The 19,554-nt window shown below is 41.2% G+C and overlaps 1 protein-coding gene across 1 annotated transcript; it reads right to left on the bottom strand.

Moving 5' to 3' along the window:
* Positions 1 to 608: 608 nt before the first annotated feature.
* On the bottom strand, positions 609 to 17,737 carry LOC125008407 (N-alpha-acetyltransferase 15, NatA auxiliary subunit-like). The gene is made up of 20 exons (XM_047585625.1): positions 17,516 to 17,737; positions 16,523 to 16,607; positions 15,026 to 15,130; positions 14,691 to 14,848; positions 14,374 to 14,508; positions 13,458 to 13,611; positions 13,096 to 13,215; positions 11,235 to 11,330; positions 10,568 to 10,674; positions 10,392 to 10,464; positions 10,021 to 10,190; positions 9,771 to 9,923; positions 7,327 to 7,455; positions 6,315 to 6,528; positions 5,818 to 6,011; positions 5,608 to 5,716; positions 4,069 to 4,167; positions 3,782 to 3,925; positions 1,427 to 1,524; positions 609 to 1,315 (listed from the first exon to the last, which is right to left on the bottom strand). The coding sequence occupies exons 1-20, from the start codon at positions 17,567 to 17,569 to the stop codon at positions 1,106 to 1,108; spliced, it is 2,607 nt and encodes an 868-aa protein (XP_047441581.1). The 5' UTR covers positions 17,570 to 17,737; the 3' UTR covers positions 609 to 1,105.
* Between the last annotated feature and the right edge of the window lie 1,817 nt (positions 17,738 to 19,554).

Here is a 19,554-nt window from a genome sequence, read left to right on the forward strand (position 1 = left end):
AGGCCAGTAACGAAAAGAGAACAGCACGGACCAAGAAACACGAGAAATGGGACAGTGAAGAGTAAACAGAGAGCTTCTACGTGTGGTTCCCAACGTGAAGCTTGGAGGAGCACAAAATCTCAAGGGGACGGCCTCATGAAACTTGTTGAGAAAACAAAGAGGAGACCAAAGTTTAAAACATTCTTGCTGGTGTTTTGGTGTTGAGACTACTACAGTGGAGAAAAAATGGAAAAAGTAGGTGCCTCCAAACATTGGACCGCTACTGACTCTCAAAGCCAATTTGAACCACTAGTCAGAAAATAGTTTCCCTCCTTCAAAGCTCCTCCTACTGAATGTTAAAAATATGTCTAATACATCAGTGTTTTCTCTGCTGGATGAAAGTGAAGAGGTGCAGACAAATGAAGGGTTCCGTGTGACATTGAGAAACCCATCTCAGCTGTCCTGTCCTACATATTACCACCATCTGCCCCTCACAGGTAGTAAGGTGCTGATTGCGCCCCCACGAGGCCTGAGGAGAGCACAGCAGAGTTTCCTACTACAAACTACAATCTACATTTTTGGCAAACAGTCGGCCACAAACAAAAACATCACCACCACTATCACATTGGTATCGTTTGGTTTTGCAAACATTGTTTTATTAATTCATTTGTCAGTTTGTAATATATAAATTACTTTTAAAAACGTGAGAAGCAGATGCACCTACAAGAAGGACATGGCGTGAAAACACAGGAGTTATAGAAAACCTAGACTGTGTTCACAGAAGCCATCGTAGCCAGCCAATGTCCACTTTTCCCAGTAGCCTTGCTTGCTTCCACATACTGTATTTATCCATTTTTTCAGTTACAGAACAACTGTGGACAGGGTTTTTTTTTTATTGTTTGAAAAAGTTAAATGGACTTCTTCTTCCATGTGCCAGCTCCTTTTCCCGTCTCTCCTGTGGCGCTCAGTCCATCCAGATCAGTGCAATGTGGGGGCGATTCACAGCAGCCATAGCCCAGGAACTGGAGAAGGGGGCGGGGACTGGGGAAATGGGTGTATTGGTGGACTAGGGCATCTGGCGGCGTGCTCGCACCTCCTCGTCTTCCTCCTCCCCATCTGTTCAAGCTCACATTTCATTTGCCATGTCATCATGCTCTCCTGCTGACAGGTCGCCATTGGCACTGATTGTGGTGATGTTGTCTTGGTAGCCGGGAGGCATGAAGGACAGGCTGTAGGGGTAGATCTTATGGCAGGCGGCTCTGTATGCCTCAGCCACCTTCTGCTGACCATCACCCAGTTGCCCATCACGCAGAGCCTCCAACACCTCAGTACAGATCTGCACAAACACAAACATTCATAGTAAGTGGACATGGACTATAGTGGACATGTTCTAAGGCAGAAACAGCAGGTGTATGGTACTGCAGACGCTAAGGATGTTATCACAGACCTGGATGCTTTTTCCAGACAGTGACTCATCGAGGGCTGTAGCTATCTCACAGGCCATCTTATCAGAGGAAGGCTCCAGGTAGACCATCATCTTCGCAGCTAGGAGCACAAGAGTTAGACAAACCTGAACTTGTTGGACTAAGACATTTCTAGAGTGAAGTCACAACTGCCATCTTACAAAGATGTAGCGGTAACACAGGCCATCATATCTGAACTGACACCCTTCTTCCAGCTCATGTTTAATTGACAATTTTCCCTTAATCACATTACCAAGGAGGAGCATGGCATTAAACAGAGCACTCCGTTCTCTTAGTGGGCCATTTCAACAACTTACTGTGAATGCTGTGTTCATCTAGAAACACCAGAGAATTGAAAAGAATCTAATTTGTGTGTCACGGTGAAATAAAAAGCAAAATGCATCAAGCAGACTAGAATCTGCTCTTATGTGGGACCAGGTCTAACTTAACACTTCAACATGGTACACATGTGCACTCAATGTTAAGACTGTAACATGCAAGGTTTAAAAAAAAACACCGTTGTTTAGCATTCATTAATGAGATCTCCACCACAGGTCAAATTGTGGCTTCAGACTCAGATGTAGTGTGTGATGCTGATAACTGGATCTAACTATTATTATTAGAATTAGAGTATATAATTAGGTCTGCTCTTATTCATTATTTATATCAATTATCTGGGTCTAAATGTGTCGGGTGCTAATCTGCATTTTTACACTTTTGGGTAGATGGCCTGCACCACCACCTGAAGGAATATACAGTGGCACACTGTATATACAAGGCAATACTCAGATTACTGCTTTCTTACATATGCACTTTAACTGCACCGAGAAGAGCTGCTCCCAACTCAGCCTGATCACAAGATTAATGTTGCTCTCTGTTCCATTTGCATTTACTGAAGTGGGAAGGGCTTATGTCTCTCTCTGCACCCTTTGCATGGAATAAGTGAAATGACTGGAAACTGACAACTAATTTCTTTGAACTCTTTTAAATCCAGACTGAGTGTACTTGAGGCCAACTCCACAAAATGCACTTGTTTTATAATTATTAGTGTTGTCAAACAATTAAAATTTTTAATCAGATTAATCACAGGGCTGCTGTGGATTAATTTAGATTAATCACAATTAAATATCATTCATTTTTAATCTATCACTTTCCATTTTGCATGAGCCAACAGATTCAAGAAAGAAGAGAATATGCACTTAACATGTTTATTATAATAATGCGAGGGTTTTATATAGCGGTTTTCAATTAGATGTCCAAAGTTCAATGTGCTGTTTATCGGCTTCCATTTTTCATCATTTTGCGCTGCAGATTGATTAATTGCGTTACATTTTTGAATCAGATTAACCATGATGATGGATTAATCCACGTTAACTAGTTAATTTTGACAGCATTATTTATTATTATTATTATTATTGTTATTATTATTGATCAGGGCGGCTGTGGCTCAGTAGGTAGAGTGTTCCCAGTGCAACTGTTACTGGTGTGTGAATGTGTGTGTGCTTGTGTGAGCGAATGAGTAACTTTGAGTAGGTAGAAAAGCGCTATGTAAAAGCAAGACCATTTATCTTTTTTATAATCTGCTTGTAAACGTTTTTTTTTTTCTGTCCTTCGTTTAACCTTGTCATTTTGTAATTGTGTTCTGTGGCCTCTTTTAGCCAGGACTCCCTTAAAATGGTTCTTGATCTCTATCTTTTTTTCCAGATTGAACAAATTTTAAATACAAAAAATAAAATAAAATTGTTGTGAGCCTGGCTCACTGTAGATCACTATCAGAGTAACTGCACATGTCAGTACAACACAATACATTTCAATAACACTAGTAACACAGACATGATAATGAACACAGTTGAATCAACAGATTCCTTTGTTATTTGAAACTATGCCGAACACCAGAACCTTTATAAAGCTAAGACTAAGTGAACAGCCCTGTTCATATGGGATAAGATCTACCTTCAGAATTACCCCCCTACATCTGTGCTCCGTGTGGTGTAATTAAACAGGATAAACAAACTCTGTATTTTATTCAAATTTGCTATCCATAGTTATGTATGTGATACTTGATTTATAGCACATCCTTCATAATTCTTAAGTGACAAAGTCCTGGAACCACAAGTCTTGGAAAATAATAACACACCCTCAAATCACAGAGATGTGATTTGTCATGGATTAGTACTATCACAGGACCTCTGTGTTACCAGAAATAGCTTAGGTCATTTTACTTTTTATTTACAAATTATAGATGTGGCCGATTCACATGGAATTAATATCACAAAAAAAAAAGAAGAAAGAACTCTGCCCGTGTGAGTTTCACGTGTGTGTCTGTGTGTGTTGCGTACCAGCCAGTCGGTGTGGGATGGAGTTGGAGTGCTGGCTCAGGTAGTTCTTGTTGAAGCTCTGAGGGTTGCTCTCTCCAAACAGTCTGGTGATCTCTTGCCTCAACACCGTCCTCACTGCCTCTGCCAAGTCCGCACTCTCACTCACTGCACACATGATGAGCAGACCCCAGTCAACCTCTATCACATATGTTCCGAAAGACTTTTTGCCCTATTCTGTCATCCTGACTTACACAAGCAGAATTCTTAATGCAATTTTGAGGATGCAGCTAACTGTGGCTGATGCTCACCTCCTTTGAAGAAGCGCACTAAACACTGGTGTAGCCATGGGTTGGAAGGCTCTATGGCTACAGCCCTCTTTACCGACTGCAGCATCAGCAGGTACTTCTCTGGAGGAAGGGAGAGAAATAAATGCAAAAGTTTAGTCCTAAAATGCGCAGGTTTTTCTAATGATGGTAAAAAACAAACAAACAAAAAAAACTCAGTTTTGTATTTGAAAAGAGCCAATGCGTCTCATGTGAGATCCCAAAAGGATCAGACATAGCACACAGCTGCCCAACAGTTCCTACTTCTGGGGAAGAAGCGTCTTCCTTTTAGATACAGCACACAGTTGTTTGCCTGCACGCTGGTTTATTGCCAGATGGCATCAAAGACTAATTGCTACTTGCTCTTCTCATAGACAGGCATGGTGACTGATTTTGTTGATTCTTAAGGACTTTTGATTTGTTTGTATTTTTTTTTGTTCATATCCCATCCCCTACTACTTTTTCCCTATGTTTTACGGCCACGTGAAACATAGACTGAGAGGTGCATAATACAGATTGTGCAAGATAGTATTGTAAATATTGTTTTGACAATGTTTACTTATATCTTGAAAAGAAAGCAAACAAAAGGCCTGTAGACAATAAAGGAGAGGTGCATGAAATGTCTTCATTTGCCAAACTCGTGCCTCAGAAACCAGTCAACGGACAGGATTCGGTCATGTGGCAATAACATGATCTCCCACAAGCAGTGTCAGCAGCAACAAAACGCAGGAAATATGTAGGAATCTCGGGTCTCAGCTCAACTTTACCCCAGGATGACAGCGACACGGAGAGCAACACTGACATAGACACAGAAAAGGTATGTGACGAAGCTCTTCTGAGGCTGTTCAACTCCGACACTGAAGAAGATATCTATCTATCTATCTATATATATATATATATATATATATATATATATATATATATATACATACATAGATAGATATAGATATATAGATAGATATAGATATATAGATATCATAGAAAAGCTATTTCTTCTTGTCCATATTGCCCACCCATATGGAGACTACATCACTCAGGTAGATATTTTGCTCCAAATCAGTTGAATAGCTAGATTCAAATAAACCTGTCAATTTCATGGCCAGGGCTAATGCATCACAAGAAGCAGACAACTACATCATTAACTGTAGCCTTAGTTAAATCTTTGTTTGCAGAACTGTCCTTCAAACCCTCCAATATCAGAGAAAGTGCTGCTCTGAACTAAACTAAACCTTTTTCATAGTGACAATCAGCCAAAACGACATTTCTATATGATTGTGCTGCGTTCCAGAAGTGTAACAGTGAGACAACAGCTCACTCTTAGTTTGGGCACTATGTGCTTAACTGATAAAAAATAATCTGTTAGACATGGTGTGTAATAGACCTATGCATTTAATGATTATGTTGGTCACAATCAAGCCTGAATATAAACTCAAAAATAACAGAAGAGTAATAGAGGATTTTTTTTTCCACCACTGCCTACAGCTGAGTGGTGAAATTTGAATTTAACATGAGGAAGAACAAGACCTTTCCTGAAGTAGATCTCAAACGCCAGGAGGTGAGTCTCGATCTTGTTGCGCACCAGGTTCTTGAGAGGGATAAGGAACTTGACTGCCTCCTCCAAAGGATTCTCTGGCTGTTAAAGAAAGTTTACAGTGTCCCATTATTATTGTGCAATAAATGGAGCAGCTGTACTCAGAGCATGGAGCAAAGGATTCAGTCATGCTGTCAGCCCACCTTGGCCAGTTTGTCTGGTATTAGCTCCTCTTTAGGTCCTCCAATCTCCTCGTCATCGTCCTCCTTCTTCTTCTTTGCATTTTTTTGCTGCTTCTCCTTCTCTGCGTTCTTCTTCTCCTCTTCTAACTGGGCCTTCTTCTGGGCCCTTCGCTGTTTGTTGCGCAGTTTCTTCAGCTCCTTGTCTGTCAGATTCTCTACACAGAACAACAACAGAATATATTTTAATTTAGTTTCTAATAATTATGATAATTCACTTCCAAAAATGCGTTGCACACTGCAAACATTAAGAAACAGCAGTGTTATAGTTACGCATTCCACTTTGTGTGCCAACTAAATCTACAGACGGATGTTGCCTTACTGCTCTTGGACAGGATGGTATTTGTAAAATATTTGGCTCTATAGTTTTTACAAGGACTTCATCTAAATAATGGATGCAAGATGTATCATTTGACCAGAAGTGGCTGATTCCACACACACACAAAGAGACAGAGTCTGACCAGTATCTGCCTGGCTCTCCTTGTTGTCGTCAGTCAGAGGTTTGTCATGCAGGGCCAGGTAGATTTGGATGGCAGTTCGAGCCGCTTTGTAGTAGAAGGGATGCTGCCGCAGGACGTCCTCCAGCTTCAGCAGGTCCACGTAAGAGCGCAACGTCATCTTCCTCATGCAGTAGGTGTGGAAGTCAAACTGGTCATCAGTGATCTCCACAAAATGCTGGTAGAGACAAAATGAGATAGGATATATTGTATATTAGGCTGCTGGTCATAGTTCATATCACTTTAAATATCCATCTTTTTTTATTATTAAAAACGGCTACAATAGTTGGTGGTATATTAGATGCTCCATTAACATGATGTACTGTCTGTAGTGTATATCCAGCCCTATGATAATACAGAGGGTGGAATTCATTTATTTATGGAAAGAAAATACACTGAAAGAAAATAACAGTAATAACGGGGAACATATTATTGGGGGTTAGAAATGCTATCTAACTACGACACAATACAACATAATAGAGGTCAGTGAGCAGCACTTAGTCCCAGCAAGACTTTGTAGTAAGTGTTTTGCAGGTAATAATTATATAGACACTAGGCACACCTGGTACACCTGTTCAATTGCTTGTTAACACAAACAGCTAACCAGCCAATCACATGGCTGCAATTTAACGCATTTATACATGTAGAGGTGATCAAGACAACTTGCTGAAGTTCAATTTGGATGTCAATCTAACCATTCAACTCTAAAGCTCTGTGTACAGTCTCAGTATTAATGCCCAAACATGTTTGAAACTAGCTGTTCCTTAGTTGCCAAGACATATGCTATAATTAATGATTGTGATTTTGTGGTTTATATTACTTTAAAGTCATTCAGGAGTCGACACTCATAATACAGTCATAAGTTGATTAGTTAGGATTAAAGAAGAACGTAGGTAGACTTTAAATAAAGGTTTCACGAAGTTCATCTGTGTTCATCCAGATATGAGACTCATGGACAAGTGGAGAATAAACTCACCCTCTCAATCTCGTGGCACTTCTTCAGAGCCTCTCCAAACTTGTTCATGGCCTTGTAGGACAAGGCACACTCCGTCTGGAACCACATGCACTGCATCTCATTCAGGTTCTCCACTGCCGATGTCCCCTCCTGGAACCACATGTTGGAACACAATCTTTCATTATCAGTTCCATTCATTCACGTTAGCCATGTGAATTTTACCTACAAAGGACAAGGCTAGAAGTCAGAAAAGTTACAAATCAAAACAGCACCACAAGCTGCAAATGAAACAAAAACTGTAACAAAACCATTTCAATTTCTTTTCTATTACCATTTCCCACACCCTTCCTGTCAGAGTCTCTGCCCTGGAACGCTGTATATCTGACCTGATGGGCTCCATACTATCATCTGTATATCTGTTGTCTTGGTCTCATTAACCAGCCCCAGTCTTCATGGCCTCCTCCAGTTGTCCACTCCTACCTGGATGAACAATTCACCAACCTGCCCATGATTCCTGTTATACTCACAAACTGTCACAGATCATCAGCGATGTGTTATATCACTAGACCCTACATGTTTCCTTCAGCTTGATGTACAGTGGGGGAAATAAGTATTTGATCCCCTGCTGAATTTGTAAGTTTGCCCACTTCCATAGAAATGATCAGACTCTGGTTTTTATGGTTGTTTACTGGTTATGGGTATAGACAGAATATCAATCGAAAATGCATAAAAAACACACAATCTAAAAGTTATAAATTGTTATGTATTTTATTAAGGGAAATAAGTATTTGATCCCCAAGCACAACACAAGTCAGTACTTTGTAGAGAAACCTTTGTTGGCAAGCACAGCGATGAGACGTTTCTTGTAGTTGGTCACCAGGTTTGCACACAGCGCAGGAGGGATTTTGGCCCATTCATCTTTACAGACAGTCTCTAAATCCTTCAAGTTTCTTGGCTGCCTCTTGGAAACTCGGAGCTTCAGCTCCCTCCACAGGTTTTCGATCGGGTTAAGGTCTGGAGACTGACTAGGCCACTCCATGACCTTAATATGCTTCTTCTTGAGCCACTCCTTTGTTGTCCTGGCAGTATGTTTTGGGTCATTGTCATGTTGGAAAACCCACCCACGAGGCATCTTCGGTGTTCTTGCTGAGGAAAGAAGGTTTTTGTCCAAGATGTTACAGTACATGGCTGCATTCATTGGCCCCATAATGCGGTGAAGTTGCCCTGTACCCTTTGCTGAAAAACAGCCCCAAAACATGATGTTTCCACCTCCATGCTTAACTGTGGGTATGGTGTTCTTTGGGTCATACTCACGTTTTTTCATCCTCCAAACACGGCGGGTCGAGTTAATGCCAAATAGCTCAACTTTGGTTTCGTCAGACCACAGCACTTTCTCCCAAGCCTTCTCTGAGTCATTTAGATGTTCACTGGCAAACTTAAGGCGGGCCTGTACATGTGCCTTCTTGAGCAGGGGGACCTTGCGGGCACTGCAAGAGTTCAATCCATAACGGCGCAGTGTGTTGCCAACTGTTTTCTTGGTGACGGAGGTCCCAACTGCTTCCAGATCATTAACAAGCTCCTGCCGTGTTGTTTTAGGCTGCTCCCTCACCTTTCTCATCATCATCCTCACTCCATGAGACGAGACCGAGCTCCAGACCGAGGACAGTTGATGGTCCTTTTATGGGTCTTCCACTTGCGAATAATGGCACCAATAGTTGTCACCTTCTCACCAAGCCTTTTGCTGATGGTTTTGTAACCTATACCAGCCTTGTGCAGGTCTACAATCTTGTCCCTGACACCTTTTGACAGCTCTTTGGTCTTGCCCATGGTGCTGTAGAAGTTGGAATGTAAGAAACTGATTCTTAGAGCAGGTGTGCTTTATATACATGACGAGTTAAGATCAGGAGTATTGGTAATTAGTTGACTGAGCACAGCTGTGTGCCACATGCGCACCAGCCAATCTGTAGGAGCCTGAATTCTAAGTGAATTGTTGGGGATCAAATACTTATTTCCCTTAATAAAATACATAACAATTTATAACTTTTAGATTGTGTGTTTTTTATGCATTTTCGATTGATATTCTGTCTATACCCATAACCAGTAAACAACCATAAAAACCAGAGTCTGATCATTTCTATGGAAGTGGGCAAACTTACAAATTCAGCAGGGGATCAAATACTTATTTCCCCCACTGTATGTATCTATGACAGAAGTTTGTTTATCTTGTTTCTCCTGCTCTTCTTTTCTCTCTATCTTCTCTGTTTCTAACCGGCTGGCCTTCGGCAGATGGGTTCCTCCATATGAGCTGGGTTCTAATCAAGGTTTCTTTCTGATAAAGGGAGTTTTTCCTTGTCACCGTCGCCCTCAGGCTGCTCTGGAGGTTGCGGACTGGTTTTTGTGAAGTCTTGAGACAATTTGTATTGCTATTGGCACTATATAAATAAAATTAAATTGAATTCTCCTACCCGCGTGAACTTGGAGCACATCTCCTCTGCTTCTTTGATGAGGCCGGCCTTCAGCATGTACTTGGCACACTTGGAGTTGATAAAGCGATCAGCAGTGTCCAGGGCCTGGGCCTCGTCCATCCACCGAGCTGCCTCCTTTATGTTGCCTGCATGCTACAGGGTCGTGGAAGAGGGTTAGAGGAGAGGGAAGGGCTTTACACCACACTAAATACCCCATTAAATCCAAGTGCAGTGTGTGTTTCTCTTAAACCTTGTAGATCTTGGCTTTGATGAGGAAGAGCTCGATGAGTGTGGGCGTGCTGTCGATAGCAGCGTTGATGTACTCCAGGGCCAGGATGGGCTGGCCTATGAAGTCAAAGTGCTGGGCCAGGAAATACTGCACCCACAGCAAGGTGGTGGGGGGCTCCTCCTTCCCATCATCTACATACAGCAGCGCAAGTCAAACTTATGTTACATATTGATGATTGGTAGTTTGAAGTCTCTCTAGAGCCTTCTGCACTCTCCTTAAACTAAAAGTTATGAACCAGGCACAAGGCACTTAATCATACATGAATATAAACTATTAACTAAACCCTAATATAATGATAAATGATGAAAAGTTCATTATCAAGAAGCACTCACCGTTTTCATTAAACATTCGGCAGCTTTTTAAACAGGTTTCATAGCCAACTACTAATTCTTGAATGATTGTAACCTGAATGTGGAGAAAAAAACAAGGTCACAAGTTTATTTCAGACGATGGAAAGACATATAAATGTGACAGCACATAAAATGAGCTTAAATGACAAATTCCTAACCTTTTCTTTGTCAGTGTAGAGGGATTTGAGGGTAGTGAAGACAGGCGGGCAGCCTTTGGTAAAGTTCATCCTCAGGTAGCTGTTCAGACATTCACGAAACTTCTCCCCTGGCCAGCACAACACATAGTAAAAGGTACAATAAAGTGAGATTTGAACTGTCACACTGCACTGACTGAAAATCATACAGAAGAATTCGAATTTAATGATTTAATGATGCAGATGGACACTGACACAAACACTTAAAGGAATCATGGTGTTCATCTGCTTATTTTAATGACAGCGGTTAATATACCTGAACAACTATTTGAACTGTTCACTGAACCAAAGATCGGAGAATTGTAAACATGTGATCATGTAGAACAGCAACGTTGAGCAAGATAAGATAAATAACAAAAAGCCATTTCCTTTGTTTAATAAAAGAACAAGATATAGACCTGTTGTATAGGAATGGTGACCTGAAATGACTTCTGTTGTGATCTGGTGCTGTATACAAAATAACAACATAGTAACTAATTAAAATTAAGTAATTTCCCCCTGTGATCAATAAAGTAATTCTGATTCTGAAATAAAATAATGGCAGGGGGAACACTGAAACTTCATTGTCATGCCTCATCCTGAGTCCAAGCAGTATTGTTGTGTTACTGTCCACATGATGTACTGTGTTTACCTGTGAGGAAATTAAGAGACAGCCTTCGGGGAACTAGGCCTTTAGGAAACTTCACCCAAGACTCTTCATAAATCTTGTGACGGTCCTCTGCACTTCCTAGAGACAAAGAAATTAGGGGTGCACGATAATTATCGGCCCAATATCAGGGAATTATGACATCATTCAGATAAGTCCAATATTATGACTTATCGGCTCGATAACATATAATATATATTTTTGTCAGCACTGCAGTGTTAGTTCTTGTTTTTTTTTTTTTTTTGCACGGCCTGCAGTGAATGCTGCGTTCAAGTGGCATCAGTATAATCGGAAAAACAACCTTCTGCCTGAAAAAATGCATTACTCCCTCATGTCGGAAAACAACTCGTCAACTCTGTCATAATTTTGGTAGTAGCTGACTGCTATCAACGTCTTATCCACAGTATTTTACTGATTGCCCTGGATGTTACACATAAATCATAGAAATGTGAAAAAAAAACCGCGACCTCGATTCACACTTACGCGTGATCTCATCTCGAAACACAGCGATTCTTAAGCATTTTATATCTTGCGGCATCACAAACAAATGCTCCCATTTCTTCCCAGATTTTTTCAAGCGCCCCTAAAGGCAGCACTGCCGCTCACTCTTCCCTCGACCTATGGTAAAGCATCTTTACAACACGTGATTCGGTCAGTGGAGGAAACCGTCTGCAGTTGAGTGTGTGGAAACAGTGAGGGAGAGAAGCAGAGAGAAGTCAGTGGTAAAGAGAGTTGAATGGATGGAAAACAAACCCCAGATGGTAGTGGCGAACCGAACTCGTGCCCAATAACACATGCTCTACATTCTAAGGAAATCTCAATGCTTGATACTCTACTTGAATCACCATTTGAATGTTTTTTTGTTTTGTTGAAGTTCATCAGTGCAATAAACATTTTGTAAAAAAATAAATAAATAAATAACAATAATAATAATTGTGCCAAAGAATCGTGATCTCACTTCTAAGCAAAAAATAATTGTGACTCACATTTTTTCCAGAATCGTGCAGCCCTATGGGGAATGCACTATTTCACTTGATTTACTTTTAAACCTGATGCAAAGTATCTAGGTCTAGAGGCCTTTATTTGTTGATGTTCATTTGAAATATCAGATAGTTTTGTTTGACCCTGTCTTTTAGCAAATGTTTTCTAGCTACTAGTTTTTTCATCTGAAAAAAGAAATATCTTCAATTTAAGAGTCAAAACTGTTTGTTCATTAGTCTTTCTTATCTCCAGGTTATTGGTATCGGCCTTTGGAAGCAGAAAGTTATCGGTTTCGTTTTTTAAAAAAAAGTTATCGCGCATCCCTAAAAGAAATAGAATCATAATGTGGCACATTTCAAGATATTAGCTATGATAGTTGTAAGTGCACTGTGACCAGCCAAACAATGCAGATAACAAAAATCCAAACTGTATAGTGGTCAGAAAACACAGAAACCACAAAAATATGACAAAACACAGGAATCATCTAGAACTCCTGCTATATAAAACTGTTATTGCAGTTAAGCTCTGATAACAGGCATATAATATGGTGGCTGTGGCTCAGTAGGTAGAGCAGGGTTAGTGGTTGGATGCATGGACATTGACCACATACCAAAGTCTTGATTACAAAACCCTCAAAGACTCAAACCCAAGTTGGTGCTTGGCACTGGTTTGTAGATGTGTGTGTGTGTGTGTGTGTGTGTGTGTGCTTGTGCCAGTGATGAATAGATGTGTCAATGTGACTGTAAAGAGCTTTTAGCACCAACAGGTAGAAAAGTGCTTCATGAATACAAGACCTTAAATAACATTTGAAAATTAAATCAATCCATCAAATGACGATGCCCATACAACTATAGATCTAACTCACCTGGCTTTAAGGCATTTTCCAAGCCCTGGTAGTAGGCCCAATTCTCTGGGTTCCTCTCCTGGAGTCTCCTGTAAACCTCCAAAGCCTCCTCGGGCCTCTCCAGCTTCAGCAGCAGCTCTCCTACAAACACACGTTTATACTGCATTTCTATAGTAAGGTATTTTGAACACTAACACTGATCTTCAATAACATGCACTAAGCCTGTTCTGTTGGTGGCACAGCAGGTGGGATGGAACAGACTATTTATTGCTCATAATAACAACATCTAAACATCTGGCTGAACTCTTTCAGCAGATCTACCCTCTGTACACTTTAAGAGAACTTGAAATACAGAGTTACTGATTAAACGACAGTCAGCTTACCTCTGGTCTCCTCCACAGCCAGTTTGTCACAGATCTGTTTCTCGTAGTTGTTGAGGTGATCGAGGGCCTCCTTATACAGGCCTGCCTCCCTCAGAACTTGGTTCTGATACAGCAGCAGCTCACTGTACTCATAGTCCACCTTGTCTGGAGATGTCTAGACAAACACACAGAAACACAATGAGAAATTCAGCAGTTACAGCCAAAGAAACAACACTGGGACAAACTAATGATGCCAGCGAAATTCACACTTCACTTGTATTCTAGTTTGGCTTGTTGAATTTTATTTATTGATCCACAGGCTATCAGCGGGAACCTAATTAGAAGAGAGACGATCAGCTCAGTCCAAGTATTTCTGCATGACAGTAGTGTTCATGCAGGCTCAGCTGTGTCTTCATGTATGGAATATAGACAGTGAAACCAGAAAGTTTCAGTGACACCAGAAGGCCAGACACTCCTGACCGAAAACTAAATTTAAACGGCTGTCTGGAGGTACTTCATTAAATATATATATATATATATACACACACACACACATATTATTAACATACTGGGCACAAACGATATTATGATAAGAACCACAAACAAGCTCAATGAACAGTTTTGGAACTTGAGTTAACTATAAACGGTTAAATTGAAATATAGATCAAATATACAGATCAAACCAAACATCATGAAGGGTATCAGCAAATATATCATATCTCATTGTCTTTTACATAGTCTAGCAACATCAAACAAAAACTGGAAAAGAGTTTCAAACTGCACTTTCCAGTGAAGCCGACAGCAGTGCTGTGTTGTTTTTTTTGTTCCGATGTTTAGAAAACGTCACAGGATCTGATCCCGCCTGCATTGATCATTGACTAGCAAAGCTTTAAGCGTAAATAAATGTGGCCAGAGATCCACATCTAACATAGCTCACCTGCTGCGTTTTGCGGAACTCCTCAACAATCTTTGCAGCCATTTCAAAGTCCTCTAACAGATGATAAGCCACTGCATATCCGATCCACGAGGCCCGCTGGGCTGGGCGGAGTTGCAGTAGCTGGTACCGAGTCTCCTGTAGACAGAGAACCATCACAAAAGTGCAGGGAGCCAAGCATCGGTTTGGTTATCCTACCCACAGATGTTTTAGGTTATCTGACTTTTCATTCCGTGAAGCAGAAAGGACAATCCTGCCCCATCCTCTTTCACACAATCTCAGCAACTATTTTTTGTTTTTGTTCCTCTGGTGTCCCTCACCCTGTATCCCTCCAGGTCTCTCATCTGGATTTGCAGCAATGACAGGTCTCGGAGAATCTGAAGGTTGTCCTTGTCCCATTTCAGAGCGTTGCGGTAACACTTGATCGCTTCATCGTACTTTTTATCCGAGCGCTGCAGCAGGCCGTACACATGCCAGCCTGGGATGGCAGCAAGTTCAGGAATAAAACACAGTGTTGTTTAGTGGTTTAGGTTGTTTAGTGGTTCATTACAAGTGCACAACAATGACAAAACTAGCAAAAACAAAGTTAAAAGCAAGTTCTGTAAGAGGTGTCGGGGATCTGGCTGAGAGAACTGAAGCACAGATGAAAGGATACAGACGTGGCTCTTGAGATCATTGCGCAGGCCTCGTCTCACCAGCTCATAGGCCTCCTCCTTCTTGCCCAGACAGTTGAGAGTCAAACCCTTCATAGCCAGAGTCTCTGGACAGAGAGAGGGTGGGGTGAAACATTCACGGAAATCAAACACGCCATGAGATGTTGAGAAGGAATACTTATCTGACCACTGGCAACTGTTGCACAGTTAACTTGGTAAAATAACTTTAAGAAACTAGCATGAGGGATGTTTGTTTACATAGAAAAAAACATGTGTTGATAGAAAGAATGAAAAAAAATAAAAAACAAAGAATTGACGTTGGTGTGTGCTGCTTTTCTATGCGTTATTTGCTCATTAGAACTGAATCGCATAATCTGTTTGTATGGTCAAAAGTGTGAGGACACTCTGCATCCTCCGCCATCAATTTAGTTTCAGGATTTCTAGCCACAACAGCATCACTGTGGTCCAACACCACGAGTTTCACTGAATACCCAAGATGTTAAGTGTGCGCGTTGCATGGGTGGAAGGGGATAGAAGTGATTGTTGTACTAAGTGGCTAGCCATATTGCTAAGGCTAAGATTCCTCTCCCTACAAGAAAAGATTTGTGCTGTGAAACGTTGGGTGACTCTCCAGCTAACAAGATAACATGGTTCCCTCTCCTCCTTCAGCTGCCATAGTTCCAAGTAGTTCCAAGGAAAGTTCATGAAATGGTGCAAAGAAACACAACTGTTGGAGCTATACATGTCTGAACCACACAAACGAGTTCTAAAGAAAAACTAGAAACAAACCACTGTCTTTCTCCTCTCTCACATCTATTTTTTCAGTAGCTACCAGGGATGAGTTCTGAGTTCCAGTGAAATTGTGTCTCTTTTCAACACTGTGTCATATTTCTCAAGAGTTACCTGGATCGAGGGAACAAACTTTACTGTATTAGCAATAAATGTTGAGGAAACAAGTGATCCTCTCCCTGCTAATTACGAGCTTTCATAGTCATGATGCGTATATGAGCTCATGCCGAGCAGGTTTTAAACTTCGGTATGGCTACAGCTTCTGCAACTGTCCCTTAGAAATTAGCAAACACACAGTAAGTAAACAAACGCTTGTACAAGAAGTTATAAAAAGGGCTATTTATTTACGTACCTTGCCGAGTGAATCTGTGTTACAATACCAGAACCACTATCATCTTTTTTGTGTGATTCTTTTCATTTATTCAGTTTTTCCATTTGATTCACTCCAAGGCCTGACCCAATTGATTGATGAAGGTATAGAAGCACAAGTGAGTCTATCATAATCTCTGCATTAGGCCTCTACAATCCTGAAGACAGGGCCTGTTAATCAATTCATCCACTCCTTACAAACCACACCACACTTCTAACCCAGAAACAGAAGAAAAACAAAGACGGATAAAAATGAAGCCATAATCCCTAAGACACAGAAGAAACTGGCTTGGATTAGTTTGAAGTAGCAAGTTTGAAAATCTAACTAGATGTCCCCTTACCTCCATGCTCTGCAAACTTTGGGTTTCCCAGAATCTGTTTGCAGAACTTCAGGCCATTTCTGTACTGCTTGTGCTCGTAACATCTCTGCAACAAAGGATATTGCAGACGTTAACATCAAGAACTTGAAGCTAGACAGCGAAAGAGGACAGAAAAGGACATTACTGGAAGTCCGCTGGATGCAAACACCGTCTCCCAGAGACTGCAGAGAGCTGGGGTGGCCTCCCTGACTAGGCAGTCAGTGGGAGATGGTAGCATTGAGATTAATGGCAGCAGTTAGACTTGGTAGAGGGCTGAACATGAGATATGATGGGACCAGTGGAAAGATGGATGTGCCTGGTTCAAGGCAGGCACCTGACCCCCCCAACTCCCACAACAGAGTCTGCACTTCTGTCCCTGACTGACACACGGAAATAGTAGAAGAAATGATGAGCATTGCACTGCATTTTGAGTTAACATTTCAATTGCTGTACCACCGACTGTCGCTAGAAACTACTTAGTGAACGACTTTAACAAAAGATCACTTGTCCTGCCAGCACTCGTTGTGCGTGTCCCTGTCTCTAGCTACATGTCAACTTAACTACTCCTACTGGCGACGACAGTTTAACGAAAACACATGTAGACCAACTTCACTGACAGTACAGCCAGAAGAGTGTGCAAACTGAAAGTTCTAACCAAAAAAAGCACCCCGCAACTCCCCAGTCAAACTTCTCCGCGGCTGTCATGTGTTTGTCATTGATATACTTTGGACGTGATGCAAGGCCAGCGAATATTATCCAGAACACCGCACGACAAGGCGTGAGACAAATGAGCCGTTATCATAAGTACTCTGCCGCTAACCCTAGTCAAGAACAGCTATGTGACCATTGCAAGACGTCTGGAGTTCTGAATCTGGGATTATTTTACTAACAGTTCCCCAGCTATTTGCTCTGACGGCTGCTTGGCAAACTAGCATTAGCCAGCAAATCTAACGTTATCTCAAGGAGTTGGCGTACCAAAATCCTCTTGAAGAGAGCGTTCTCCTTCGGCGGTAGGGTGACTGTGGGCATTGTGTTGGCTTCCTATGCCTCTGTCGGCTAACACATGAATAATATCCTCTTGGAGACAGAGATCCTGGCCTGTTTCAGTCTCTTCAGGCTCCTCTCTCTCACGTGTTGAAGCCGAGGCCCCCTTCCGAGCAAAATGGCCGATGTGCTTCTGCTTCTCCTCCGGGTCAAGCGGCGCTCTGAGCCTGCGTGTTGGGCACCGGCACCTATGGAGAGGAAGATGTCCCCGTGCATATACGCTAGTTTGATTATTTTATTTCAGTCAAGCAATGGATCGAGAAAATGTACTTTATATTTTACGAAAGAATAAGACTTTTCTTATGTTGAATTGGGACTATCTACCAATTCCCATCGGTGTTTAAAATTGAGCTCCATAAAATACTTAATAAATGGTATGGATATGTTACAACTTTAATTTAGTTAAGGAAGATGGACTATTAACTTAAGAAAAAAAAATATTAGGTGGGGTTCTTAATAACAGTTTGTAGACATCCCAAATAACGTGCGCATGACCGCAATGGTCGTTCGACTTCTCGACAATCAGACCTGCCAGGAAACTTAATCGACCGCACGGTGGTAGGGATGTGTGAAATGGCGAAACCACGATTTTCCCTTTCGATCCGATACCAAGTAATACCCAGAGCCGTTTAATACCAAGGCTAATTTACAGATACCGATAATTTTAGACGGCTTCTTGTGCATATGAAGAGTATGACTTTTACACTGAACATTTGTAAATGTTTATAAAAAGCGCATTTATACCTCTGTATAAGAATTAAACAAACTGCCAAATATCAGACTCCTCTTTAAACATAGCAATTAAAGACATCTGTGCAAATCAACAAGTCAACTGAAAATGTGAGCAAATCGCATTTTTTTTAAGAAAAAAAAACGAAAATAACAGACGCTCTGACTTCAATGTAATTCGTTTTGCGTCAGACAGATTGGTCTTCAGATTAGAACATGAAATTTGACAACAAAGGTCACAGTCAACACTGCTCTGTCATTTCCATTTGTATGTTTTTGTTAAGAAACAACAGCATGCTGACTTGATCTACCTCCATATGCCTGTGATGGGCACTGTGATGTATTTTCACTATATACCTGAATATTGCCTGCCTCTCTGAAGGGTTGCTATCATAGAGATCTCTAGCATTTCTCTGCGCTCCCTTTCCGTCAAGCTTTAGAACTGATTACAGTTTCGGCGTCATAAAAGTATTAATATAGCTTGTGAAAACGAACGTGGTATCGATATTTTGACGTGAAGATCGATGCTAGAAAAACAGATCGGAAGTATCGATATTTCCAGTAAGGCCTGGATCGATACGCACACCCCTTTTGCCAGGAAACTTAATCGAGCGCCCGGTGGCTGGATCGTAAGTCGAACGAAGGGAGCTCTACTTTGGCTAAAATGACCTCCACTCAGTTATTATCTAGAGCTTTTTTCATTAGCAGAGGTGAGATAATAATTTAATGGCAATGAATTCGTTGGTATGCTTTGAAAGGACGTGCATTTTATCTTGTTGTTAACCATGTGAACGCCGTGTTTATTTTGAAGCCTGACCTTAGCTTAGCATTCTCTGTAATTTAGCACTTCAGTCACGGGTGGTTTTCTTCCTTTAAAGTTGTGGATTTAATGGCTGCGTTGCTTATTCTGTGCTTTCGCGCAGATTTGTTTGCCTGTTACCTACGCATTGTTGTGTTGGTTTAATAGTAAGTGTTACATTTACTTTTCTACGTAAAAGGGAGTCCGATAAGCCAAATTTATTAGTGGAGACCCCAAACAGTTAGACTTCAGAGTCACATTTTAGTGTGATTGGGAGGATTGTATTTGGTTTGACATGCTTTCAGCGATAACCGATAGTCTGCAGATTAGGCAGGCCCAGACGGTGCCTGATTTTAAATCCCTTCGTGAAAAGTAATGTTATTCGGCTTGAGAGCTGATCATTTAATTGCGCTTTAGTCTAGCACTCTTCCTCTTCATTGTC

Source organism: Mugil cephalus, chromosome 5 (assembly GCF_022458985.1).
Source record: "Mugil cephalus isolate CIBA_MC_2020 chromosome 5, CIBA_Mcephalus_1.1, whole genome shotgun sequence".
Taxonomy (NCBI): domain Eukaryota; kingdom Metazoa; phylum Chordata; class Actinopteri; order Mugiliformes; family Mugilidae; genus Mugil; species Mugil cephalus.